Source organism: Syngnathus scovelli, chromosome 15 (genome assembly GCF_024217435.2).
Source record: "Syngnathus scovelli strain Florida chromosome 15, RoL_Ssco_1.2, whole genome shotgun sequence".
In the NCBI taxonomy this organism is placed as follows: Eukaryota; Metazoa; Chordata; class Actinopteri; order Syngnathiformes; family Syngnathidae; genus Syngnathus; species Syngnathus scovelli.
Window position 1 is genome coordinate 5,571,735 of NC_090861.1, and position 27,972 is coordinate 5,599,706.

The 27,972-nt window shown below is 43.5% G+C and overlaps 1 protein-coding gene across 4 annotated transcripts in view; it reads right to left on the bottom strand.

Moving 5' to 3' along the window:
- Window positions 1-27,972, bottom strand: part of cadm1a (cell adhesion molecule 1a) — a 147,234-nt gene that overhangs the window by 16,135 nt on the left and 103,127 nt on the right. For all 4 annotated transcript variants that reach the window (XM_049742637.1, XM_049742635.2, XM_049742634.2 and 1 more), the window contains exons 2-8: window positions 22,998-23,015; window positions 15,278-15,424; window positions 10,950-11,102; window positions 10,443-10,580; window positions 7,685-7,843; window positions 5,594-5,690; window positions 2,458-2,630 (exon numbers count right to left, since the gene is read on the bottom strand). In XM_049742637.1, the coding sequence (XP_049598594.1) occupies window positions 2,458-2,630; window positions 5,594-5,690; window positions 7,685-7,843; window positions 10,443-10,580; window positions 10,950-11,102; window positions 15,278-15,424; window positions 22,998-23,015 (885 nt within the window). The remainder of the gene's footprint in view (window positions 1-2,457; window positions 2,631-5,593; window positions 5,691-7,684; window positions 7,844-10,442; window positions 10,581-10,949; window positions 11,103-15,277; window positions 15,425-22,997; window positions 23,016-27,972) is intronic.

A 27,972-nucleotide genomic window follows, 5' to 3' on the forward strand; every position in this document is an offset into this window, starting at 1 on the left:
GCGACCACGGCGGCGGCGGAGGGAAACTCAGTTATTGGACGCCAGTAAACAAGCCGAGAGCCTTTGGCTGGTGGCGAGAGGGAAAAGCCTAATGGTTGTGTTTTCTCACCCCTGCGAAGTCGGGGCCATTCGGCGACACCCCGCGAGCAATAGCCCAGGCATTCTGTTGGCCCGTTAACGTTGTTAGTGTCAGCCGGTGTTGCGGTGCTCTCCATCACGCGGGGGTCACAATAGGCTGCAATCCGACGTATTAGAGGGGCCAAGCCGCATTTGTTCTGGAGGCGCCCGTTGCACTTTATCATTGAGTTACACGGGCTTGCCTTGCTATTGTGGCTCCTATGCAACAAATGGCCAGTATAGAGGAGAGAAAACAAAACAAAAAAACAGGTCACGACAGTGTCTGTCCTGCTGAAAGTGCCCACTCATTTTTGTTCACCAAATTTACTTAATTTGAGTTTTTTTTTAGAGCGTCTTTGTTAGTTCGTAATTAGGGCCACTGGCGGCGCTAGGATTCATTTATTTTTTTTACGTTGGGGGGGGCATAGGGAACCCGAGGATAGCTTAGGGCACGTGTCAAACTCAAGGCCCGTGGGCCAGATACGGCCCGCCACATCATTTTATGTGGCCCGCGAAGACAAATTGTGCATCAAATTCATGTCAATAATAAAATTACTAATTGTTTTCACTTTTAAAAAATAGATCTATTGCCAGCAATTTTTATTACCATTCATATCTTTAAAATATGTTAACAGTTTTTCTTAGTCTCTGTTTTGAAAACGTTATTTATCTAGTTATTCAGTAGTTTGTTGAGTACCGTACACGATGTATAATTTGAGACATTCAGACATTTATTTGGGTTGGCAATTTCAATGGCCCTTCGAAGGAAACCATGACTATGATGCTAAGTTTGACACCCCTGTCTTAGGGAGTCCTCAAAACATTTTTAGTTTTTTTTTACAAACCCCAAAAACTTTTCAAAAATGCTGATGATGATTAATTATATGCTCCCTATGAGGAATGCGTCGGAATGTGGATACAAATTCACAGACAAATTGGAAAATACCCAAAAGTCTATTATTAAAATACTCAAAAGTCAATTATCTGGCCTGGCACCCGTGGGGGTTAAACCATATTTCAGGAAGGGGGGAGGTGGGGGGGTTATTGCCTCCACTGCAAGACCCTCTAGCATCGCCAGTAATTAGAGCCCAACCAATTAATTGCCCTGCCAATACTGGCAGTTTTTTTTTAAAACACTCATATGAATTTTATTCCATTTACAAAAATGTTTTTCACTTTTACTTTGTTATTTTGTTTCTTCTCAATCACTATCACAACCTTGGGATAGATATTTCAACTTTCGCACATACAGCGGGAACTCTGAAGTCCGGCCGTTGTTTTGCAACCAACTCTTTATATCGTCCTATGTGAAGGCTTTAGGCATCTTTGTTTGTTTTGGAAATAATGTGATATGTTGTGTTCGTGGGGGGGGGGGGGACTACAGGTGGTCTAATCTAATGCATTTATGCATCCCGAGATAGATGCTAATGTTGTTTGACTTTGTTTTTGTTGCCAAATGTAGCTTTTACATAAGCTACTTTGCTGTTTTGCTCACTATGGGGGGGGTGACGTGTGGGTGGATAAAGCGTGCTACCAAATTAGGACCTAGTTAGGGACTGCGGTACATACTATTATAATATTGCTACTATTATGAAAACTTGACGGGGGCAGATTGAGAATGGGCGCAAAATGTAAAATCGACTGCATCAAATGGCCTTGTTGGAGATTTGCACACCCCGAACAGTAGACACCGTTGTTTCTTTTCTTTCACGTTACATTCCCTGAACGCAGCAATATGGAAATGCAAAAACACAGGCAACACGTTTCCCCGCGCTTCTCATTAGCACGACTCGTGGCGTTGTAAACAAAACCTATTCAGTCGGTGTCCGTCAGGCGTCGAGCGTCTCTCACAACCGAGAAAAAAACAACAAAAAGAAAAGCCTTGCACAATTCTCGAGGACAATAGACGGCAAATTATTTATCTATGGAAGGTGAGATTGAAGTCATTTAGCACGGAAGAGCGAGCACATTAGAGCGTAATGCCATGCTTGAGGAGAGAGGGGGCGGCGGTGGCGGCTGAGGGGTCTTGACGTTATTGTTTCCAACAGTGCCATAATGCGCTCTGATAATGTGGCAATGACGATGAGGGAAGAACAACAGGAAGAAATCAAGCTTCTTAAGCGATTGACCTACTTTGGACGGATGTGCAAGCGGATCCGACTCGTACGTGGCAATACTGAGAAATGCCCTTTTGCTCAATGACCTGACAACGGTGATTAGTGATCAGGGTTGCAAAATCGGAAAATTTACATGGGAATTTAGCAGCGTCTCGCTAGTAACCCACAGCAACGCCCATCATTCACACAAAAGGAATCATTTTGTTTGTGTCTGCGGGCGTACCGTAGACGTAGAGGATGTAGTCGTCGTACGACTCCCCCAACGAGTTGGCCGCCACGCAACGGTACGTTCCGTTGTAGGACTTGTTGAGGTTTTCGATGTAAAGGTCTGCGCCGGTGATGACGGCGTGGGACGGCACGTCATCGTCCACCTTCACCCAGTTGACTCGTTGTGGCCTGGAAAGAAAGAAAAAAAAAATGGTGATGAAATGTCAAAATGTTCTGCTTGGCGGAGTCGGCTCACACTTGCAAATGTTTCTTCAAAACAGCACACTTGAGTCCAGATGAAATAGAATGGATTTCGAGTCTGGAATGGATTCATTCAATTTATATAATTTCCTATGGGAGGAAAATATTCTAAATGCAAATGTGCAGGGTAAAATTTTCGACATGGCGGTAATTAAGACCGGGGAAACATACATGGAAGAGAAGAAATTGTATAGCTGAGGGTCAGAGTGCGGCGACACCCGTGATCAGGAAATATAATTTGTTGTTTGGTTAAGAGATCATATCTTGAGACAAACGTAAGTCTAATAACCAAACAACTAACCGATACACTAAAGGCGGCGACCTTTCAATGTGCAGTTGGCTAGCCAGCTATGCCTATAATCGTGTTTGAGAGCAGAGACAACAGCTTGGTTTTTACACATTTTAAAGATTCATCTTAAAATATGTACTTGGCGACTTTTTTTTATCCCTGAAATATCTCGGCAGCTCTGTTCTTTGAGACAGCACACAGCGTTCGGAAAAACAAAGGAGGCTAATCAAAGGCTGCTTGCGTATAAACAAGATATATTCCAACTTTGTGCATTGTCAAAAAAAAAAGAATCCACAGTAATGCCGTGGCGGCGAGCTTTTGTCTGCAAATTGCCGGCTCGCCACGCGTATGTACTTGTAGGTGGGTCGGTCTTTATTTCTCTACCTTGACTGAGGTTTATGGCGGCGTGACAGATTCCATTTTTATGACAATGAGCACAGAGCCACCTAGGGCGCAGGGAAAAGAGGAGGGGGGGAGTCAAAGACAAAACGTTTTTCCAACAGCCGCCACTACTGTTATTTCCCCCGAGCGAGCACTGATGGGCTCCATTCTCGAAGGTTCCATTTTTTAGGGAAAAAAAAAAACTTGTTTGAAAACATATGGCGTGGAAGGAGCGGGGTGGGAGAAGCAAATGAGGTGAAGACTCCGGGAAGAGAAGCTACGTGGGCGGGAAAGAACAAATAAACAAACCACAAGTGTGCTTAACGGTGGCGGGAGAGCACAGCGTCTCGAACAAATGTTTTCCGGATGAAATGCGGAAAACAAATACCATGAGACCTTCCCATTCAGGAGATGTATGTAAGCGGCATTTAGAATTGCCTACGGATGCCTCAAGATGACGCCAAAGCACTACTTTTCTATTAAAGAAGGCCATTGGTCTGTGTGATAGAAGCTCTTCTCCTTACTTTAACATAGTTCTTAGCCATCAAGGTACTGCAAGGGGGCGCCACAGCACTACTTTTATTAGACGGGCTTTATTCTTCTATACCAGGGGTGTCAAACTCATTTTTTTCGCGGGCCGCATTATAGTCACAGCTTCTTTCGGAGGTCCATTTATTTATTTGTTAACCCAAATAAATGTATGAGCACCTCATATTATTTACAGTAAAAGCTACAAAACAAACTGACAAATAACTCGTTTTCAAATCAGACGAGTAAAAACTGGTCAAATATTTAAAAAAAAAAAGATATTATTGAAAGTGAAGACAATTTGCAATTCTAGTAAAGACACACGAATTTGATGCACAATTTGTCTTCGCGGGCCACGTATAATGATGTGGCGGGCCGTATCTGGCCCCCGGGTCTTGAATTTGACACCTGTGTTCTATACTCTTTCTGAAACACACCCATGACACAAGATGGCGTCAAAGCACTGTGAACAAGAAAAGTATCACTCTCATGGCGGTTCTAAAAAATTTTTTAGGGGGACGTTGGGTACCAATTATTTACATTAGTGGCAGGGCTCCCAATTCACCTCAAACAGCATAATAGAAAAGTAGTGCTTTGGTACTATTGTGTGGCTAACAAAAACGTGGACTCATATATACGGGGAGGCTTCGCTGTAATTTTTAATGGGATGGTTGTGCAGGAAGCAGACGGAAGATGTGTGCTGCAAAGAGAAAGGAAGGGCAGGTGTCTTGAATACAAATGGCCGCCCCTACAGCCCGCCAGGGCCGGGGCCGGCGCTGAGGCCTCCCTCCTTGACGCTTCGGGCTGCTAATGACTACACAACTCTCAGCTGCCTCTAATGAAAATGACTTCCAATTCCCTGCTCACTGTATCGATTGTGTTACATGCAAGGGGGGAAGGTGGGGGCGGTCTCCAAATGTGAGGTGGAGTGTTTATTTTGGTTCCTTGTGACGTGGAAGAAAACGCAGATCTGGGGGAAAAGTTAAATCCATAAAAAGCACTTTGTTTAGTGCGTACTGTGCATTGTAAAGGTCTCCGAAGGGAATAGACTTGTCACTCTTGCCACATTACTGCCACATTGCCATCTCCTCATGATGACTTTGTTCCAGTTCAAATTTGAACTGTCTTGTCAACAAGCTGCTGTGAAGGCAGCAGCTGTCTTGATGTTTGAAGAGTTTGTCAGGTTCCGCCCCCACCACTCCGCCTTCCGCCACTTTAATCGCTTTATTTGTACTTCATTATGTTTCACAACGCAAACACCTACACCATGTAAACAAACTTTTGAAATAGCTCGCATGCATGCAATCATCACCCAGTAGGCATCGACTGTCCGATCGGGAGGATAAAGAATACACCCGAGGGACTACATCTCAAAGGAACTTCAGGTTCTTCTTGTGAGCCGGAGCCCAATAAGTAGTAGAGGATTAATGACAGGATAAATGTCTAAGCTGATGCCTCAGTCTCTCTTAACGCTCTCTCCTCTCAAAGTCATGTCCCCTGAGTGTGTGTTGCCGGAATGTCCAAGTAGGAGGTGGCCTTGAGGTTAAATTTGGGATTACTTGAGAGCGGGACGTCTGGGATACCGTGTTATGACCGCCATTCCATGATAGTGTTTGTACCTTTTGGATTTGGATGGTAACTTTGTTTGTATTCCATCGATTAATTAATAGCAATGTGTGTGTGCGTGTCGTACTGAGGTCTGCCTTTGGCCTGGCACGTCAGCTCCAGGTTCTCTCCTTCCCTCGTCAGACCCTGAGGAAACTCGACCATGATCTTAACCTCAGGCTTGTCTGAAAGGAAAAAGATAGAGAGGGAAAGTGAGCGAGGGAGGCACACAGATAAGAAAAACTGGGCCAACATCACAAGTGAGAAGTTATCTTCCGACATCTTCCCGTAGTCCCTCCCAATCATTTCACGAGGAGGATCACAGAGCTTTATCAAACACTCTGCAGTATGTTTGCAGTTGTATTTATTTCGCATGATGCAGCCCGGTATCGAACATACCATTTGTTAGACGCATAGCGTTCTGACAGTATCAATCAAAACGAAAAAAAAAACGTCAGTTGTTCTGTGCTGTCCACGTGTGACGGGTCTTTCTTCTTCTGTTCTATTCTGTTCACTCTTTCATCACGGCGAGGCATTGAGTCGTAGCCATCAACCGAGCGAGTGTCGAGTGCAACACAAACTGATCTGAATCACCTCGGAATAAGAATGGAGGAGAGAAAAAAAATACTTTTGTGTGGCTTGACAATTACACACAATGGAGAACACATCTTAGAAACGATGATTACAATATCAAGACCTCAACATTGTGGGTTAGAGAGTCTTTGTACAAGTCGCACAAAAAAAAAAAAAAAAAAAGGCTCATCAGGACTGAACAAAACCCTGAAAATAAGCTTGTAATTGAACTGGAGGCTGAGAATGTTGTTTTAAACTCGAGTGTTTTATCTGGCATGCGACACAAACTACAAAGTGTATCTCGACTAATACAAAAAAGAGAAACGAAAGATAATTATACATTGTACAACACCAGCTAGCTTAATGCTAACACATAACTGGAAACGCCATAGACAGGCTAATGCGTATGAATTGAGCAAGAAATTCAGGGGAGGCCATTTTGGAATTTGCTGTTGAAAAATATTTTTGGGGGAGGGAGTCACTGACTGACGGCATTTTATTAATTTGAGAAAGATCTTTTGAGTGTTTTAAGTTGTAAGCACCAACACAGGACAAAATAAGCTGGTATCTCAAAGCACCATTGTTTGTATCCCCATTAAATGGCTGCTTGAATTTGCCCGTAGACTCCAGGCCTGGATGGGCTTGGCAAAGGCGAGCGTTGAAGTTCAACACCGCTGTTCCGACCTTGTTGGCAACAAATAACAATGTCTGGCCATCCATCTGTCTAAATCACATCCTGTCAGTCGCAGTGACGGACAGTCGACGGGGCGTAAAGCCAAAGCCTCGTGCTCAACAGGCACGCGCCAACAGAGACAACAGAGCGCCGGGTTCTATTTTCACAACGAGGAAGGCCACGTGACCTTGTTTTTTTGTCTGTCCTTGGGGTTAGCCCCGAGTAGTTATGGCAGTGTGTGTTGATGGAGAAATATGCACTGCACTGCGCCGAGAGACCCGCATACTGCCACTTCGGGGGGAAATGAAATGGCGCGTATTGTATGCAAGGGGGCCGTTATCATTATGCTAACTGAATTATTTGCTTTATTGCGTGCAGGCACTCGAGATGGCCGCAATCCATCTCGGCACGGCCGGCTGACCTTAAGGGAGAAAACAAGCAGGCAGGCAGCCGAGCCAAACGCCTTTGATTTGCTTACACGTAAGAAAAACCATTACGGGCTTGATGCCGTCCCCAGACAACGAGCTTTCTTAGCTCTGCTCTTACTACACAACTCGCAAACACACACACTTTGCACACGCAGCAGGCAATTCAAATGCAAATCACCTTGTCTGGCAATCAGTAATCAGTGCGTAAAACTTGCGCCATGCGGTAACGGGGTTGGAAGTTTATACCACTTACACAATCAGCAACGCCCCCCCCCCCCCTACTCAAACCTATTTTTCTTTTAATCTTGTGTGTTCCGATGTGATGAAAACACAACAAGTCATCACTCCACCATAGAGTACAACAGGGGCTCTAGAAGTCTTCCCTGTGGGACGCCTTATGACACATCATGGTCATTTAAGAAAAAAAATCCGAAAGCTGTGAATGCAAGTGTGAATGATTGCATACATAAAAAAAAAAAAAAAAAGGTAGTAGCAGAGTACTCACACTGAACTTCCAGGTATTTTTGTACTTGGAAGTCTTTGACCGCGGGGTGATCCACGATGCAAACAACCGGTACGCCGTCGTCTTCTTTGTTGACGGTGAACGTGAGACGGCTCGTTACCGTGTACATCCTGTCGTAGGTCAACTCCACCTTGGGCTTTCCTGTAGCCAAGACAGAAAGGAATTTTTTTTTAGACATCGTAAAACAGTGAGTGAATACGGTCGATCGGGAGTATACGCGTTTAAAACGGCGGAAGCAAAGACTTTGCCGAGATAAGTGCTGCCAGATCTTAATACGAACAGCTGCAGCCATCAGTTGATTTGGTGTGAAGAGTGCACTGACACTCTACCCACTTGCACCTTCCCTCCCGCAGCTCGACTCCTGTCAACGAGGTGACAGCTGCCTCTTTGGATGCCGGGAAAGCAAACCTGTGTGATGTGCCGGGTGTAAAGGGAGAGGTTATAATGAATACGCTGCCTCTGGAGGCTTCACAGTCGTGCAGCCACCTGACACGGAGACCTGAAGGTGACTGCTGGAAAATCAGAATGTCTTTGAGGCCAATGAAAGTTAGTTGTTTATAGTTGCAGGTTCATTACAAATAGTTGAGGTCAAAGTAAATTTGTTTTGAATGTCTGACTGTCGGAAGGTGTTCCACAAGGAAGACCTACGGAGCTCTTAAAGTTCTCTCTACTAAATGTGCCAGTTTTGCATTGTGTCTTTCGAGGCCATATCAGATTTGTCAGAAAAGTTACAGGACAGGTATCATAGGCGCACGTAGGCACGATTATAGATCCAGGTTTGATCCAGGGTAACGGGGCTGCATCTGATTTAGAAATTGGGAGTAGCTCACGGAGATTCTTTTTTCGAACAAATTACGGCAGATTGGCTGAACTTGCTTTCCTATCTTTTGGGTCCCCTTTAAAGGTTAGCACATGTCAAGAGCGCCAGTGGCACAAATGTGACACCAACAGTTCATGCGACCTTATAGAGCCGGACCTCTGCTCTTTGATAACACGGAAAAATCTGCACCGGTAGCAAAGCAGTGGGTCAAATTAAACCTTTTTAGATTGGAACTTCTGAAGTCAGCTTCTATTGTGCCTCTTGTGCCACTTTGATCCATTAAGGCAAAGTCTTGCGGACAAGGGGAAAAAAAGCTTCAATAAAAAAAAAAAAAAATATATATATATATATATATATATATATTTTTTTTTTTACCTAAATGTACTTTCATCCCTGCACCGCTTTAGAGGCAACTAATGAGAACCAGCTTGGGGTTGTCTCCCAAGACTAAAACCTAATGGCTGCTCTGGTCCCCGTCACTCACAGAAACGTCCCTCCAGGTGGCTTGGTCTCTCTTTTGCTAGCCGTCTGCCATCTTTTGTGCGAGAACAGAAAAAATAATGACCCGCGTTGTTTGATCCGGAGCTGCTGCACTGTCAGCTTGAGAGACAGCCATATCAGTGGCGAACACATGTTAATAAATCACTAAACAAGCCGGATAAGAGGAATAGGAAAGACGAGGTGCGGGAGATAATGAGGCGAGATGCTTGGATTTGCATTGGCGCCTTTTCTAACGACACCTTTAAATTAGCAGAGTCAAATTCTTTCTATGCCCCTTATATTTTAACATGATCTGTTCTCAATGCTAGCGTCGGATGCTTCCAACTTATTTCTCAGTTCAGCAGGTTTGTATTTGAATAATGTCGGTTTTATGATGTTCCGGCTCTTAATGTGTCCTTTCGCCCCCATGGCAACAATAGATACAAAGGAAGAGAACACAAGTAGCAGAGGGGAGTGTTGAAGTACTGTTAGCATTGTGCTACGGTGAGAAATTGCAATTATTCCAATTGTGCATCAGCCGATGCGCGCCACTGCTACCTATTCTTGTCCATGACAATCAATTCTAAACAAAAAAACAACTCATGGAAAGTACAGATGGGGTCGATGAGCATTTAGTCGTATTCACTTTAGTTGGAGAGAATAAAATTATTGAAGAGGCACACACACAACATTTTTCCTTTTAAATTCAATGTGTGACTTTTTATGTCTGATTATTATCCTCATTTTTATACTTTATTTGTACTGATATACAGATATAAATCCAACGAGTCCTAAAAATCTGAAAAAATGACCACAGAAGTGGGATAACAAAAAGTAACAAAAATAATGTGGTGTTTTAGTTGGAGGTTGTGTGACCTTTGCAACGTTATCACAGATAAGAACATCCACGCTGACCGAAAGCCGCTCAAGCAGCTTCTGATTAGGATCTTTTTGTTTCAAAGTCCTTACAAAGCTGCTCGGTAGCTGCGAGGTGGGAAGTGCCTGGCACTCAGCCCACCCGTGCCCGCCCGAGGACTCGCCGGCTCGGCTTCTCAGGCCCCCGGTCGGCTTTGATGAAGCCCGGGCTCGTTGTCACTGAGCCAAGAGGCAGCACCGGGGCATTGAACACAACAAAATGGCACACTCAAGGAAGATCTGACGCTATACTTTCAGAATGCGAGTACACGGGTATCTGTTTATCCAACTATAGAGGGATATCGTAAAAAGAGGTAAGGCCGAGCAATTAATCAAATTCATTCATCGACACCGCAGTGTAGTAGTGAAGTCCGTCGCTTTGATCTCTCAAGTCTCTCTTACCGCTTTGACATTTACTACAAAACAAATGTCAGCAAAACACCTCCAAGCTAAAATGTGACTCAATTTGAAAAAACATTCATCTTCCTACAAGCAAACAAAATGAGACGCATCGCACACGCTAACCTGGGAGCTCCTTATCGCCCTTCATCCATCTGATGGTGGCGGCGGGTTTGCTGCTCATGGCGGTGCAGGTCATCTCCGTTTCGTTGCCCTCGCTCAGGACCTCATCGCGGGCGTCGATCATGGGGTTACCTGGGGGCACTACAGCAGAGCAAACAAAATAGTCTGTTTTCTTGCTTCCTAGTAGCTGCTGTTTTGGTTAGCAACCACGTTTGAATACTGCCAATGGCAACTGAAATGTAAAATTTGCTGCTAACCAAAACAGCAGCACTTAGTCTCTTGCAATGCAGTTCTAAATCTACGGCAATGAAAGAACTGCTAAATTCACCATCAATCCAAATGGCTGTATCTTGGCAAAGGGATTCTCCCCTCCTAAATCTAAGCTCTTGAATTTGATACTTTCGCACCTAATCTTGCCAGTACAACAACTCGCAAGAAGCTTCAAGCACGGCCAAATGCGGCTGTCAATCAACGAGTATGCAAAGGAGTGTGCGGCGTGGGCGGTCTTACCCAACACGGTGATGTCGGCGTAGGCCTCCTGCGGCGGGTCGGTGTACAGTTGGCAAACGTAGCGGCCCTCGTCTGAGAGCGACACGTTGGACAGCGACACTCGCAGCTCGTTGTCGGAGAAGTTGACCAGCTGGAAGCGAGCGTCTTTTAGCGCTGATGAGGAGGACAGAGCGCAAAGTGAGGAATAAAAGTAGTACGCACCTAGACGTTTGTGCTTTTAGCCTTACGAGCAATTGCGTGGTTGTACTTTGTTTTGAAAGATAAAATTTGACTGAAATTAGAAGTATAAGATGTGAACGAAAAAGCACTTGCTAACGCTATAGTCTTACATTTTTATTTTATAATGCAGCGCTATTTTACTTCCTTATGGTATGCCTGGCCACCTCTCTCCTCCAGCTCGTCAGTACGGCACTAATACTAGTCGTTCTTTACAGAGGATCAAGAAGATAAGCCTGTCAGTGCTGTCAAAGCACTTTGAATGAGCTTAAACACCAGCTTGCTCACAAAACCAATTAAACCCAAAAGTCTGAGTCTCACTGTAAAAGGAGTATTAAATAGAAACTTTTTGTTACAAACGTTCATTAATCCCGTCGCATTGGAAGATTGGACGTTATTTAATATATTTTTTTGGTAATAGGATCTCTCACTTTGACTTAATTGCACTGATAAGCTCGACTACAGTCATGGCTTTAATACGCTGGTGTCACATGGATTTCACTTAATGACTTTAGCAGACTCCGCTGTGCCTCCAGCTCTGTGAAATAACTTGTATTTCTTTCAAAAAATAAAAATAATATAATTTAAATAGTTTGCTATCCTTAACTGACCCCGAGATAATAACTTTTCTTTAAAGATGGCTGCGAATTGCAAGAGAGTTGAAGATTTTCTACATTTGTGCATACATTTACTGTTTGTACTGGACTGAGTCCCCCGTTTGCACAGATTTATTTGACGTCCAGTGAGCACACACAAAGCCAAAGATTCCAATGGAAAATATGATGAAGGTTTCTTGATTGATGTAAAAAAAATATAAAACAACAACAATTAAAAACACTAGATGATATCGGAAAGCTGTTGCTGTTCATTTGCTTCAAAGAAAAAGACAGGAGGCAAACAAAGGGATGTTGGAATATTAATCACCACGATTGATTTGGTGCATCATTAAAGTAGTACACTACATGCATATAAAGTGGAGGCCGGAGCGAGACGAGGTTTTTGTTAAAACATTTGAGAGAAACATGCAGGTTTAAAAACGATACGAATGAACTAAAATGTCTGAGAATTTTTGTGGCTCAACTCATGACAGACGAGCTCACCAAATTTCCAGTGGTTATGCACAACTAGCTTTAAAAAAAAGTCTATCGAGCCAAATTTTGGGCTTTGCAAGATTTGGGTAAAAAAAAGAATGATTCAAATGCAAAGCAAACATTCTGGGCATAAACAAAATGACTTTTCATGTCCTGACTGCTTCACAGCCTTGACAAGCGCTTCTCATTCAACAGCCTTGTTAGCATTCATTAGTTTGTTAATCTGCATGCTTTAATTCAATTAAACATGTTGCCAGATTCACACGTAGCGCCGACTGCAGTTTACACATGCGTCTGATTGAATGTTTACAACATGGGCAGAGCTTCTCTGGAGATGCATACATTGAGAAGAAGGGGGCTGGATTGAAGGTTGTTTGGAACTTTTCAGTCGTGTGCAGAAAAATAATCCAGTTTCAAGACCGTCTAAAAACATTTTGCTTTATTGTTAAAAGTCTTTTTCATTGCGAAAAGCCTTTTTTTCAACTGTCAGATTTATTAATAAGAATTAGTCTGTCTATGGGCTTCTGCATCAAGGTAGCTTAAAACAATGTGCTTTGTTTGCTTTTAATTTATATAAGCATTCGTTATATTTTATAAAGAGCAGCAAAAAACTCTGGGCAATCACATTGAATCCATTTCACAAAGTCCTCTTAATCCTCTTATGTGTCACTTTTAAATGAGGCATTGCGGTACGATATATAAAAGCCGACTTATTTGGACAACATTGACCCTTTAAGCCAGAAAGTGTGAGTGAGAATTGCGAGGACAAGTCAAAGCTATCCAAGGACAAGGCCACGTCGGCCGGCAGCGGCGAGCATGGCGGGGAAACTGCCGCCGCCTGACACGGAAGGTGAACGGCGGGCAGCGCGGCGGACATTTCTATTACGGATGTGTCACTGCACACTGCATCACACATCATTCCTCTTTTGCGGATTTGGGACCCAGGGAAAAAAAAACTAGGGCGACCTTTAGACCCGTGCTATTTTTTGCCCTCCTCCATCTCTTATAATGAGAAGTACACACCTTGTCAAGTGTTGCGATAAGAGACGTCTGTCAAATTTTTTCAAAGCTACAAATAACATTTTATTTGATCAGTTTTGTTTTCATGACAATGAAGAACAGAGTTAATAACAAAGTTGGATCATTTGCAATTAAATGCAGAAAATTGATAATTTTACAAGCATCCATCTGTCCGTCTGTCCATCCATCAAGTCATCCATCCATCTGCCATCACTTTTTTAAAAAAATATTTCCACCTGTCCATATTCCACACATCCAAGATGATCAACCATCCATTTTTGCCGAATCATCACTGATCCATCTGGCAAGCCACCTCCCAGTCTTCATCATTACCCATCCATCCATCAAGTCAGCCGTCACGATTCATCCATCCATCGATCAATTGACTCCAAATGTTCAAAGCTTTAAAGCCTCACATTGTTAACAACTTTAAACCTACGACCGACATCACTAACATGTGAATATTACGTATTTTTGATGAGAAACAAGCCCATTTCCTGCCCCCCGGCACCATCTCACATTGCCCGTCAGTGCAATTGTAAATAGGAAATTGATTGCCTGTATTGGAGCGGATGACAGAGCGCTCTCATTTCCCGCAAAGGCACTTAATCACAGCAAAAGGTGGCGGAGCTGTCATGCCACTTCCCAAAATAGGTCAGTTATCATCTCGCGCTCTGAAATGTGGCTGACAGTAACGGTCAAATCATAGACGAGCAGAGGTGAAAATGACTGCTATGAAAATATATTAGGTCATTTGGATCGATACGCCTCGTTTTTGTCTGGGCTCGCATCAAACTTGTATTCTCCTCCAGCGTCGCTTCAGTCGGCGAACGTTTGCTCGGGTCTAGGCCGAGAGGAGTCTAAGTGGCTGCAATCAATTGTGATTAGTGGCTGCCACTACTTTTTGAGAGGAGCGCATCAGAGTTTTATTATGGGCTGTCAAGAGAGGGTCAGCGAGGGCGGGCGGGGCGGGGCTAATTACCTTCTTACTTCAACTTCTCTCGCCAAAATGCTGTTTTGCCGATTTGTAGAGCATATCTACGTAGAAATGGAGTTGAAGCCATATTTAAAAAGCTAGCTAGTATGTCTGTGAATTACTTTATCCTCATCACACTGCAACGCTAAATGCACAGTGAAAAGAAAAAAAAAATGAATCAATTAAAGCAAAGCAAAGGCTAGCAAGCCCTGCGTGTCGAGCCCATCAGCGCTAATAAGAGCGGTGACACCATAATTGGGCGGGATAAGAATAAACAGAACAGGTCGTTAAATGTTTAGGGATATGAGCCGCCCCTATTACGACTGACACGGCCGCCCGCCCGCTGGAGAAAAACTTGTTTGGTGGATTGCATTAACCTCATTCCGCCCGTTAATCCCGCTGCAGACATGTGGGTCAAACTTAATGCAGCTCCCTGGAAGTGAAAGTAACATGAGAGCATATTAATTAACGTCACGGCTGCCTCCACAGCGCTTCGGGCTCACTTTCCGCATTTGTGTTCATTTTTCGGCCTTTTTCTTCACCCTCGTCTATTTTTAAGTCGACGTTTTTCAAAACAACTCGGTAAATACAGTAGACATTGCGGGAGGAGTTTGGGCCTTGTATTGTGTTCTAGGAACAATCACTAGAAAGACTTCCCTGAAGAGCGGACGGTGATTAACGTTCCTTCCGGTCGGTGTAATAGCCGCATGTCCTAATCCTTTTCTGTCCATATCGTTTATGAGAGCAAACAAGTGACTCGTAATCTGAATACCTAATGCGGAAGGAAGCAAACACAACAAGGGTCTAATCAGATTCCTGAAGTTTGTTTTGTTTCACGCTGAACTCAGCAAATTGTGTTTTTGCAGTGTAATTAAAAATCCAAATTGGCCACTGCGTTGACAGCTTTCGATGAGAAAAGTTCAGAAGCGTTTGTCAGCGGTCCGCCAGCCAACAAAGTCACCAAAAAAAAAAAATATATATATATATGTATACACTGGAGATGATGAAAGTAAAGTTTCACTTACGCCTCATGTCTCGGAAGTAAATGGTCTGTCTGTTGGGGTTGAGTAGCTGGATGACCGAGTCGTCGTTATCCTTCACCCGACAACTGATGATGGCCATCTCGCCCTCCACCACCGACACGTTGTCCGTCACCAGGTTCTGACTCACCACTGGACAGGAGATAAAGCGGAACATAAGCGTGGGGTGATCAAAAAAAAAAAAAAGAAATTGCCACCATGACTGCTACGAATTGTGATTGCGTCACGGCCCGGGTCAAAAATGCCAAACCGGAACTTCCTGTGCACAATATTTTTATGATCTAAGCCCAATCGGGAAATTTCCTGCAAGACTCTTTTGTCTCATCCATAATGAGTGTCTATCCGGGTCATTAAAAAGGACGCTTATGCGGCGTGAATTACCGACATTGTGCAAGAATGGCTGAACACAATTTGCGCAGTTCAATTTCAGGCATCAAAGGCCCAAAAGAAAATAGATTCATGAAGTGGGTATTCATTTTTTGCGGAGTCATTTGAGTCTTCAAACAGTGAGGCCAATTGTTTTATTTTTGCTGCGGACTCTAAAAACATTTGGGTTTGACATCAAAAGATGAAGATGAGACTTTTTTTTGTTTCCACCCGGGTATTGAAATAAATAACTTGCTCATGCAAATTTAAGTCCTGCCTGTTACGTTTTGCTGCCCAGGTTGGTCCTGAATGTTTTTGATCTCTTTCAGAATTGGCTCGTGAAGACTACGTTCATACCAGTTGGACTTCTATGCATTTTACCTGCTCCTAATTAACGACTGGACATGCTCTTCAAAGGCTCATTTACTTTCCATTTTTTTTTACCTTCCACGCATACATCAACTCAAACTATTTACACCGACACAATGGTGTTATTGAAAGTACCGGCGGAGCTTGTTTGCAAATAGATCAGACAAGTACGAGCTTACAAACAGCTGGTCAGGGGAAATGCAAAACAAACAAAAAGCCCTGATTGGAAAGTCGACGTCCGCTGATTGATGCCTTATGAAAAATGAATGAACGGCCAAGGTTGTACGAGCGTTATCGTAAACAATGCGGCGCGGCTGCGTTAAAAAATCTCCCCCATTCCACATTAGGCTGCCATGTTGTTATTCAGTATTGTTTGGTCGACGCTCATTAGGCACTGCGGTGACATAAAGACCTTCTGTGCATCGTGTTATTGCATAATTTGTCCGTTGCACAAGTGCAGGCGCAGCATTTGTGTCTCGGGGAATTAGATCAAAAACACGTGTAATTTATAGCTTATGCCTAGCTCGCTCGCACAAACTAAATCAGTGCCAGAACGCAATCAGACCGAGACTTCGAATGACAGTTTTCGGGTCTAAATGTATCATGGTTAGTTTTTCTAACAACCCAAAACTTGTTTCCTGTGATGTCCGACAACTAAATTCCCTAACTGCGTAGTTGAGCATCCCGTTAGTATACATTGCGAGTACAATTTGAATGAAATGGGGCCCGCTCTCATGTTGTGATCAAGCCACAAGAACGCTGTTGGGAGCGAGCTCTTGAAGGCCCGTGCGGTGTTGTGTTGCGGCTTTTATCTCGCAGCCCAAAAAAAGTGCTTGCGGAATTAAGCCACGAGAGAAACGGGACCCGGGGTTGGGGAATAAAAATGTCTCATCTCAAAATGCGAGCGGTGACAAACCATTCTGATTTGTAGCATTTTTTTTTTTTGAATCCACAAAGTGAGGAATTTTCTTTTTGATTATGTGCCAAAGACCCTCTGATTGGTTGGTATTAACCCCGCCTCCTTTCCCGTGGAAACCAGAATTTTTTGTTACCATGACAATCGAGCGAGGAACCTTTTAAAAGAATAATGCTGTGTTTTTTAATTTTTTACCTCAAGTGCGCTTTTTATTCCTTTACTTTCGCATTTGAGTAGGAGTAACACATTTCAGGTGTGTATCGATGAAGGTGTCCAATTAGGATTGAAGAACCATGGAGAAGCTCAACTTTTGTTTTGCAAAGGGAGAATTTTTGAAAGACGTCTCATTAGCGTTCGGCCGGCCGGGTGAGGCGTAATTGGCCGGGCTAATGGATGTGCTGGATGAACATGAGAATCCAGTGTGAAATATAAATGTGAAATACACGGGAAGCCAGAAAGATCTGCAGTGTTGGGCTGTCGTTCCCACATCAAAAAAGGAAAAAAAAAAAGCCAGCGGAGTGGCCGGCGCGCTGACTGACAGCTTCAGGCAGCCGAGGAAAAGGTCAAGATCTTCGTATGTGCCGAGCTCTTCAAAAGAGCCTCTCGCGGAGGAACGACCGGCAGAGGTCTGCTCGGGTTTATCTGGATGTAACCCACCACCGTCGCCAAACAAAGAGAAATACTCATCGCTGGGGACTGACAACTTTTGGCCACTTCTTTTGTTTGAATGGAGAGGCGACTCGAGAGCGAGAGGCGGCACGACGGTCACGACAATAAATAAATGGCAGACTATTATTCCGTGTGTTTCCTTTAGACTGTCATGCGGGATTTAATTGCTCGTAAACACAAAACGCGGAAAACGTGAACACATCTAACAATACTTCCAATTAGGACGAGGTGTGAATGGATGCTTGACGGTAGAATAAATACCAAAGTAAAGTGGGAAAAAAAAAAAGAAAATGACAGACTGACACGAGGATGAGTGTGTGGTTTTTTTTCCTGCTATTTTTGGCGGTCCTTTCGTACTTCAATTGTTCACAGGCGCCATTAATGTACAAAGCAAACGCGCTGCCCCCTCGTCAAAAAAGCAAGCAGCCAAGACGATGACGTGCCAAAAACAGTTTGAGGCCACTAATACAACGGCGTTAATTTCCTAACGAGTATCTTCCTCGCTGTCATGGCGACCATCTGTGTGGCCTAATTGAATATGCACGTGAGAGACGCCCGGCGTACAGCTGTTATGGAACACGGCGAGGCAAAATCTTATTAAGTCGGAGCCGCGGGTGAGCCCATGCCGCCACCTCGCCGTTGTCGCCTCGCCTGACAACTTTCATTTTGTTTTGGCACGCTGTGACTCTTTGACACGGGCGGCCAGCGGCTGACGTGTTTGACCCTTTTGGGCGTCACGGGTCAAATATTCACTGGCCTTTTTTCCGGAAAAACACTCAAATGTCAGTGGAGAAGCAACATGCAATGAAGTCACAAAAGGGCACGCCGTTTGAACCGTAGCTTTTGGGATAAATCAAGGCATCAGAGTTGAACGAGAACGTTGTAATGTAACACTGTAGAAAATATGAACAATTATAAAGCCTCTAATAAATGTAAGACACACGATTAAACATTAACTAAACAAAAAACAGCCATTGTACAATTTGCAGATTTATCATTTTAAACATTGACACATAAAACAAAGATTATGACACCCCTCCCACAAAAATAATCTGGGGAAAAACAAACAAACCCTGACCGATTAAATTCCAACGTGACGATTCCAATCCAACTCTTTGTCATTTGCGTCAAATGAAGGAGGGCGGTGATTAATTCCGCTCAGATGAAACAAGGTTACGCAGGTATGTAATCGCATCATGCGGACGAATCAACCTCAGACGCTTATTTACAGTACGGGGCGCCATTAAATATTCCGTCTCTGGTAATATTATTTAAAAATATGCAATTCCTCAACGGAGGCCGGTGTTCCGTCATTTGGCAATAATTTGATCATTTGCTGTTTTAATTGAATTAGCAGGATGTGATAAATGGCAGCGGGTGAGCTCATGCAGGTGAGCACGGTCGGAGAAAAGTAGCTGGTATATTTTATCTCTGTACATGTATCTGCTTTTCATTCAGAAGTTTCTACCATAAATAAATAAATAAATAAATAAATAAATAAATAAATAAATAAAATGCATATAACAAATATATATTATACAAATATAAAAATAAATAAATAAATAAATAAATAAAATGCATATAACAAATATATATTATACAACTATAAAAATAAACCAATAAATAAATAATACAACGGTAAGAAGGTAAATTTGGACCCGTTCTGGCTTACTAAGTGGACTCCACCTCGACGAGGAAGCTTTTCCTCCGATGTTGTAATCCCATAATACCCAGAGAGATGACAGAATCCACCTCAGCCTTCTTCTATGTCACCATGTTAAATTATGAGAGGAAGTCAGACAGGAATCAATAAAGAAGGATTTGCCGAGGGTTGCTATTGTACGCTAGCATAATGGGCAATGTCGAAGGAGCTTCCTGGCAATAGAATACTTTGCATTACTCCACTCTACATAGCGCAGAGAAGGAAGGGGCGGACGGGCCTTTATTTGAGGAAATTCACTATCCAGCTGGATTTTTCTGCATGGTTAACAACGTCTCGCCACTAATTAGAGCCGCAAGTGCCTCCAATCGGCTGCCGATACCAGACTCCTTGACAAAGTCCATGTAAGCGTGTCGTTTTTCTTTTGTTTAGTGATTGCATGCCTGTGTAGAACGGCCACTGTAGCGTGAATGAAAGTTTGATGTTAAGTCCTAATTCCGTGTTAATATTGACAAGATGTCGGGTGAGGACAAAATGCTTTGTGCTGAGACTGGTAAAAACTAAGCTCCATTCTCCATGAATGAATTCTTAACAATCAATCATGGTCCTTGCCTCATTTCAAATTTCCAATCTCTATGCTATTCCTGCACGTGTGAAGGAAACAGCGGCTGACACTGCAAACTCTTCATATCCATCTCCAACCCAAAGGCATCTTGCTTTATTCATCAGCCTCGTGCCCCGCAAAGTGAAGACGCGCTTGAAGGGGAGACGCCCCGTGGTGCGAGGGACGAGGCCCAGATGCTGCAGTGTCCTCCAGTTGCCTCCCTCACTTTCTTCCTCCGCCACCGTACTTTAGTTTATTCTGACTCCGCCCCATTAGGAATATGATAAAACGCAATCTGTTAATTGTTAGTTGGCATCACTTCTGGTTTGTCTCAGGAGACCTTGAGGCCAGTATCGAACTAGGCCAATTGTCGGTTTGACGATTTATCGTGGTTTTATAAAGTGGAGTTCCAATGATCACTCATACTAATACTTTTACGGACTATAAGGCGCACCTAAAAACCTAAAATTTTCTCAAAAGCCGACAGTGCGCCTTATAGTCCGGTGCGCCTTATATATGGACCAAATTCCTAAATTTAAACTGGCCCAAAGCATTATATCATGAAATCAATCATAGGTGGCCCACTGAAGACTATGACTCATGAATCCAAAAGACTATGGATCATTATTTTGTGATTATAAAGTAATTTGTTGCGTCTGAAGTTGAAATAAAAAAGATAAAATGGAGACTGATTTGATTTGGATTAAAAATCTGACATGATGCATGAATGGTGCGCCTTATAGTCCGGTGCGCCTTATAGTCCGGAAAAAACAGTAGATGGGCCGCTCGCAGAGTTGTTGCTCATCAAAACACCGGCCGCTAATTCGCTCGCGCCCGTCGTCAAGCACCTCTAAATCTCTTCTCTATTTCAGAGACGAAGGAAAGGCTGAAATTGCATCCTGTGATGCTGACAGATAAGGATGGACGGCTTAACAAAAAAACTGATTCCAATCAGCGTCCTCGTCGGCTCGGGGCCCATCTTTAATAATGCCGACTAGATGTCGCTTTTCATGGGAGGCGGAGGCGGGCATCTGCTTATGATAATACGCTAATCAACTACAAAATGCGTCCAACTGAAGGTTACAGGTGGAGGTGGAGTGCTGCGGTGCTGCGGGGTTTCCGCTACCTTGTGTTTTTAAGCGTGTCCAGACGGTCGCAATGGGCCAAATAAACAACGGTGACAGGACGGAGGTGCTATGTGAACAGCGGGGCTTCGTGCTAATTAACGCTCAACGACAATGTGCCGCTGGACACTGTCAGTGGTCCTGCGAGAGATGACACCTGGGGAAAATGCAGCAAGTGTATTTTCAGCAAATTGGGAGGAGTGTCAGAGGCCTGCTGGGAGATAACGCACACAAAAAATAGCTTTTGCTGCTAGTGCAACCGTATTGGACAAGCTGTCAATGTGAGCTAAAGTGATTTCGCAGAGCCGCGGCTTTCCTGTTTTTTTTTTTGGGGGGGGGAGGGGGGCATCACTCGAGCTTTGGGAAGTCGCTTTAGTCATAGCGTGTTAGTGAAACTGCCATTTGACTTCCTCCTTCACACACACCTCCATCGATTAGCGCCGAAGAATCCTTCCACACTCACGCACAGTGGGAAAATATAACACTGGAACACCGCTTGAGTGCTTTTTTTTTTTTTTTCTCCCTCTCTCCAGAAAATGCTCTTCTGGCTTACTTGGGGGCAATCTTGTAATGCTTTGTAATCGGGTGGGAAGGGACAAAGGGCTGTGCATCAACCATCGGCTAAAAAAAATATATATATATATACACGTATATATATATATATATATATATATATATATATATATATATATATATACATACATACATATATATTTGCACTGTTGCATGTGATTGATTTAGCCGTGAATGTGTCTGAGCGTGTTTGTGTGTTTAGAGTGGTGCTCTGTGCACACATGGATAAGGCGCCGTGCCACCCCCGCCCCCTCCTCCATCCTCCAGTGTTCTGACTTCTATTGATCAGCATACACAGCAAACATGGCTGCCGTTGTCTGTAGTGACAGGTAAACGCAGGCAGCGCTAAGTAAATGTCTAGCTACATTGTTTTGACAAAAATAACTGCAACAAATCCATTTAAAGGGGAAAGAGCGCTTCACCTGCAAGCCTTGGCTTTTCATTTGTATGCCACACAGCTGCATGAAATTCACGGAAAATCATTTTATTATGCAGGTTTTTTTTTCTTTTGTTGTCACATTCCTCCCAAAGTACCAGTGAGAAGAGCTCGATGCAATAAAAAGAAACAAATATGTTGGAAGAAAAGACGACCCTGAACAAACTAAGTAAGTTTAATGCACGACGGGCATCGGGTAGCTCCTGACGAGTAGCCTGCGGGCCAGTGATTTTCTATGAAAGCATTTTATGGTCATGTAAACATTTCCAGGAATATATAGGGTTGAATGAATATTTCATTCATTTATAACGTAAGATTATTTAAGGTAACATGAGAAAATGTGTCATTGTGTGTATCAACTCAAGTAGTAGCGCTCAGCTTGACATAAAGTTGCTGACCCCAGAGTTAGCATGCAGGCTAAAGTTGAATTAGTTCTGAATGGCTGACTACATGAAGTGTGAATACGCAGGGAATTACTGCTCCAATGTTGTTGACGTGCACGTTAATTGTTTCACTTGTCCGCTAAATGTCAACACGGAATACTGGATAGGACTCACATGGTACGCAAATAAATAGCAGCTGGAATTCAGCCTTAGTTGACGATTTCGCGGCCGACCACCCGCCATTCGGATGACCGAGGGCAGGTCCGTGAAGGACTGGTTTTGGTCCAATCAACCCAAGGGGCACTGGTTCGTGTGTGTGTAGGTTGGGGAGGGTTAATTCATGCACATATAAATAACTGTCACCGGCGCCGCTAATTAGATTAAAAAGCTCAGCGTCGAGAGGGAGCTGAGCCAGTGGGGCTACATGACTTGATTTGCTTCCTGAGGAAATCCACATTTGGATTTCTTCTCATCAGTCATTTGACGTAGAATGCATACGTGGAGCTGGTGTGAGTCACAACCTACCTGTTAACCTTTTACACAATGTGTGAAAAGAAGCAAATTCAAATGTGAGAATAGAAGGAAAAGTATTTGAATGGACCTACCTGGAATCTGTGCGGCTCCTGAAACGGGAAGGGAGGGAAGGGAGGGGAGGGAGGGGAGGGGGCAGACAAAAACACAAAGTTAGCATTCAGAGTTTCATCATCACTTAAATGCTACTGATATAGACATAAATAAACGGAAATGCAGGAGGTCATGGAGGAGAGGCAGCCAATAAAAAACTCCAAAGTCACATAACTGCAGCATTTTTGGACTAACGGCACGAATCAAGGCAGTGGATGAAAAAAAAAAAAAAAATGGCGTCCACATCTAATGTAGCTTGGGTACCGCACTTAGAAGACTCCACACTCCAAATCACCTGAGAGATTTTTGGCGCAATGGTAGAAGTCCACTTTGAAAATATTTGGCAGCGAATGAGTCCATTAGAAGTAAAGATAAAAAAAAAATTGAGAGAAAATTACAAGTATCAATTGAAGTTCAAAATTGTCAGATGAATGCGCACTTGACTAAATGACACATACCTGAAAAAACACTTAAGTAGGCTAAGAAATTATTTCTTCCTCTCGCACCAGGTGAGGTTATCACCACCACCACCAAAAAGACAGCGTTGGCCCGTCTCGCTGCCAAGCGGGCATCAGAACACCAACTAGACGGCGCCACTTGATTAAGAGGACCTATTTCCTCTTCAACTTCAGCCAATGTTCAATCATGATGATATTGTAATTAGCAGAGTGGGAGACTGGAAGGAAATGCGTTTTAATAGGGACACTATCTTTGTCTTTCTGCATCCGGTGAGAAGTTTCACTTTTTGCAGAGGATAAAGAATAGATGACTTTGGTTACACCTCAAGGTGGTTTGGGTCTTTTAGCTGCCTACTAATTGCCATCAAGCACGGCTGCACAAAGTCACAAATTCCAACAACCTCAACGGGTAAGCGACAAAAAAAAAAACTTCCAAGCAGCCTTTCCCTAACTTTAAGTATAGCAAGCAATAATGTGTCGATTAAATCTGTGATCAAGCCGCCTAAGGGGCATGAAATTGGACATGATGAGTGCGGCACATTAAAAAGTAATTATCAATAGCACCCGATCCAATTGTCTTTCCCTTAAACTAGTCACGACGCTAAATCAAGTGTGAAGAATGGAACACAGCGTATTACAATCATCTCCGGGTTAACAACCCTACCTGTATTCCGCTGCCTTCTACACGTCATTATCATAATGTCGTCTTTTCATGACTCAACGGCAGGGTCACATTTCCTGCTCCGAACAAAACAAGCATGTTTTTCGCCTTATTGTATGAATTGAGCCGCGGCGTCCATTTTGATCATTTTAGTGCAAAATAGAACTGTTTGGCCTTGGCGGGAACCCGGAATCTATTCACTTCTCTTATGGAGTGTCTAACAAAGACTAACTTCCCACCAGGGTCAAGCAAAAGGTCAGCTATAGCGTGATTAGTTTGCGCGTTAATGAAGTGACCTGAAATGAGAGCGAGGCAACGTTTTGACGAGCTGTTCCATCCGCTTCCGAAGGACGTTTCCAAACGTGCCGTTGCCAAGAGACATGCTCGCCGAGCTGTTTATAAAGCGGCCTCGCTCAACAACAAGGATTTTCGCTCTCTCATGCACTGAGCTGTAATGCGGCTGTCACTTGATGTAACCTAAGAAGTCTAAATATTTCCAATCCCCCCGCATCTTGCTCCCCATTCCCAATGCAGCCCATCCCTTCTTTCTAATGTGTCTCTCGTTTTATTTTTTTCTTTCCCGCCTCTCTTCCTGGATGCTGCTCACCCATCCGTTTTACCTCTGGCTGTCTCTGGGACACAGCGATTAGCACGCCGGGGTCTGTCCTGCCGATAAGGCCGAGAAACCGGCTTTGTAGGCTCCCTCGACCAACAGCCACTTCAAACAAGCGCGCTTGCCTTGACCGCGGCGGGGGAAAAAAAAAACAAGTCAACAAAATAAAGCCTCACTCGTGACAGTTAAACTTTATGCGTCAAGCTGCTTCTTAGCGTTTTTTTTTTTTTTCTGTTTACAATCCCATCTGTTGGATTGTGTACACACAAAATGTTACACAAATAAGCCGCAGTTCATTAAAAGCCATTAGTTGAAATGTCCCGAAATATTCTTCACAAAGAGATTAAAACCGAAGCAGCACAATAACCATTTCTCATTGTTTGCTTCGGTTACACTTGACTCACTGAGAATTTAAATATTAGGAATTGAACGGCATTTATGAGAAATTGACCCAAATGTTTTTGTTTCTACTTCTTTAAAAACTCAAAAAGAGCAGAAAGCTGTGACCAGGCTGCAAGAGCATGAATTTTAATAAGGATGAACTGTACTCTAATGGCCATTAACGTGGATTCATTGATCATTACGAATTAATAAGATGGGTGGAATTGATTGAAAGGGAGCACAACAGAGTGCACCTTCGTCGATTCTAATTGCCTCGTTGTCTTTAAAAGTGCATTTATTTATTTCTTTTTTTATAGTCGCCATGATTGTTACCTCCGTAGCTTAACTTTCCATTGTTATTGTCATATTTTCTGAAATTGTTACTGCGACACTCCTGACAGCTTCTGACTTGCGTACAAACTCAAGTAGCAGCCGTTGGCGTAAACTGATGACCCCCCCTTGCGTAAAACCGTACAATGTCACCGGCCAACTCACCGAAAGTACTCATCTCATCAGAAAATCAAATCTGGAGAGTGCATTTTCCATCTTCTCCAATATTACCACACAAAGACAGATAAGCACGGTGGGGGTCTCCGAGTCTAATCCTTGACGTGTTTTAAAAGGGAAAGGACTCGGGGCCCGCTTATCTCAGGAGGTCAAGCGAAGGTCCACAAGCATCAATTTTAAATGAGTAGAATGGATTTGTGGTAATGGAAACCCAATGGCTCCAGACAGCGTTGGGACCTGCTGGTGCGAGGAGACACCAAAGAGCGCGATAGGCGGCCCACTCGACTGTGCCGGCCGGCCCGAGTGGAGAGGAAGTAGAGAAACTGATTTGGGGTTCACACTATGAAAGTCCTAATGCATAAGAAATCTAGCCGAGGGGCATTGGAGTGAAGCCGTCTCTCTTTAGGCTTGGAATACTTTGAATTGCCTCCAATTTAAGATGCAGCCATCAACACGGGCGGCGGGCGGGTGGGCGGCCTGTAAAACAAGTGACCTTGGAGCACGGAGAAGAGATACTTTAGTGGGGAAGGTAATAAGGGCCGACCATAAAGATATCAGATTGTCTGTAGGGTGCCCGAGCCCATTGGAGGTGACAAAGGCACATCTAAACGTAGGTCGGCTTGAGATATTACAATTACGCTGCGTCCGTGGTAAAACTGTCAGAGAAAAACAAACATTGCAGTTAGAGCTCATCTATTGCTTATGTGACATCACTCCAAAGACTCACTCAAAAATGTTTGATTTTGTCCTAAGGCCAAAACTAGGAGAGGTAAACCATCAAAATTACGGGAATGGGCATAATAAATTTTATTTGTAAAGCGCTTTTCATAAAAGAATCTCAAAGTGCTACAGAAATAAGACTAGCAATAAAAACACAAGAAACCAGAATAAAGGCATAAAAGCATAAAATCATAAAAGTCATATATAAACTTCCTTCTTATTTTCAATATTTAGTCGGGGATTGAAAATAGCAAGGTCAGATGACTCACCATGAAAACAAAAGTCTAGCAGATTCCACAAAACAAACTAACATCGAAGTGATGCTTTGACAAATCTTCACTGACCCTCCAAAAGTCCTTCGCTAATGCGAGTCTAACGTGTGTGTGTTTTTGTTTGTCTGTGTTTTACAGACAAAATGCTTCACTGGAGGGGCGATTACGCAATGTGCTCAGTCCCTTCCAGCCTTGCTCTTTACTTAATTGAATCAGCCGCTGCCCATATCAGATGTTCCTTAACAGAACCCCCTGAAACCTATCCACCCTCTTCCTAATACCATTAGCCGAGAGAAGCGGGCGAGCAAGATGGATGCTTTAATCCCCGTCGCACAAAAGGAGAGCGTGCCCTACAGTCAAGACATAAGACGCAGCGTTTGCAATATTCCTAGCCGGGAGCGCTCGTCTTGACCTATCACCGTTTGATCAAGAGCTACAATAACAAGAGGCCATTTTCTGTGCACGCACTTCCGAGTAACAGGCTCCATATAAGCAGGAGGGAATAAATTACCGCTACACGTTACAGTCGGCGCCACTTCATTTTCCACGCTATCGCCGGCCCCCGCCACGTCCGCGTCGTGAACTGGCGCCAATATGCCGTGCCTGCCCGCACGTCTAATTTGACAAAATGGCCACGCAGACAAATGAGCTTGCATTCTTATTCCGCAGTCTATTTTCTGCTGTGTCAAACCGCAACCGAGCTAAGGTGTGTGTGTTTGGGGAGGGGGGCATTATTTCCGGCCTGGCTCGGGCGTAAGATAATCTTCTTATTTGGGAGGCAGGCACCAGTCATTACACAGCGAAAGGGGTGGGGGGGATAATAATAACCCTCAGGCGTGTTCATGCCACATTTTTGCTTCAGTCTAATGCACATTGTGCCGCACCGTCTGGTTTGCATGATTTGGCCACTTGGGGCAGTATAATACCAACAGAGACATGCAATTGTTATATTGTCTCTCTACAATGTAGAGAGAATGTTCTTTATGTTTATGTTTAATATGCATTCATTTAAAACAGCGAGGTACCAATGTTATTTGCTAGTACTTTGCATTGTTGTGCATTGTTTGCTAGCATTAAGCTAAACAGGCTTGATTGAGGCAAAGCGATGTTGTTTGAAATAGCCAAGTGAAATTGTCTTCAGTATAGTTTGAAAATAAAAATCAATTCAGAGTGGCAGTAAACATCTTCGAAGACGTGTTTACTATCTGCCAAATTGCTGCCATTTGCTCAAAATGAAAACAAAAATCAAGGTAACAATGGCCTGTATTTTAAAAAACCCATAAGATAAACATTTTTTTTTATTTCAGGCCATGATTGCATTTAAATAGCAGAGGTTGCAAATGA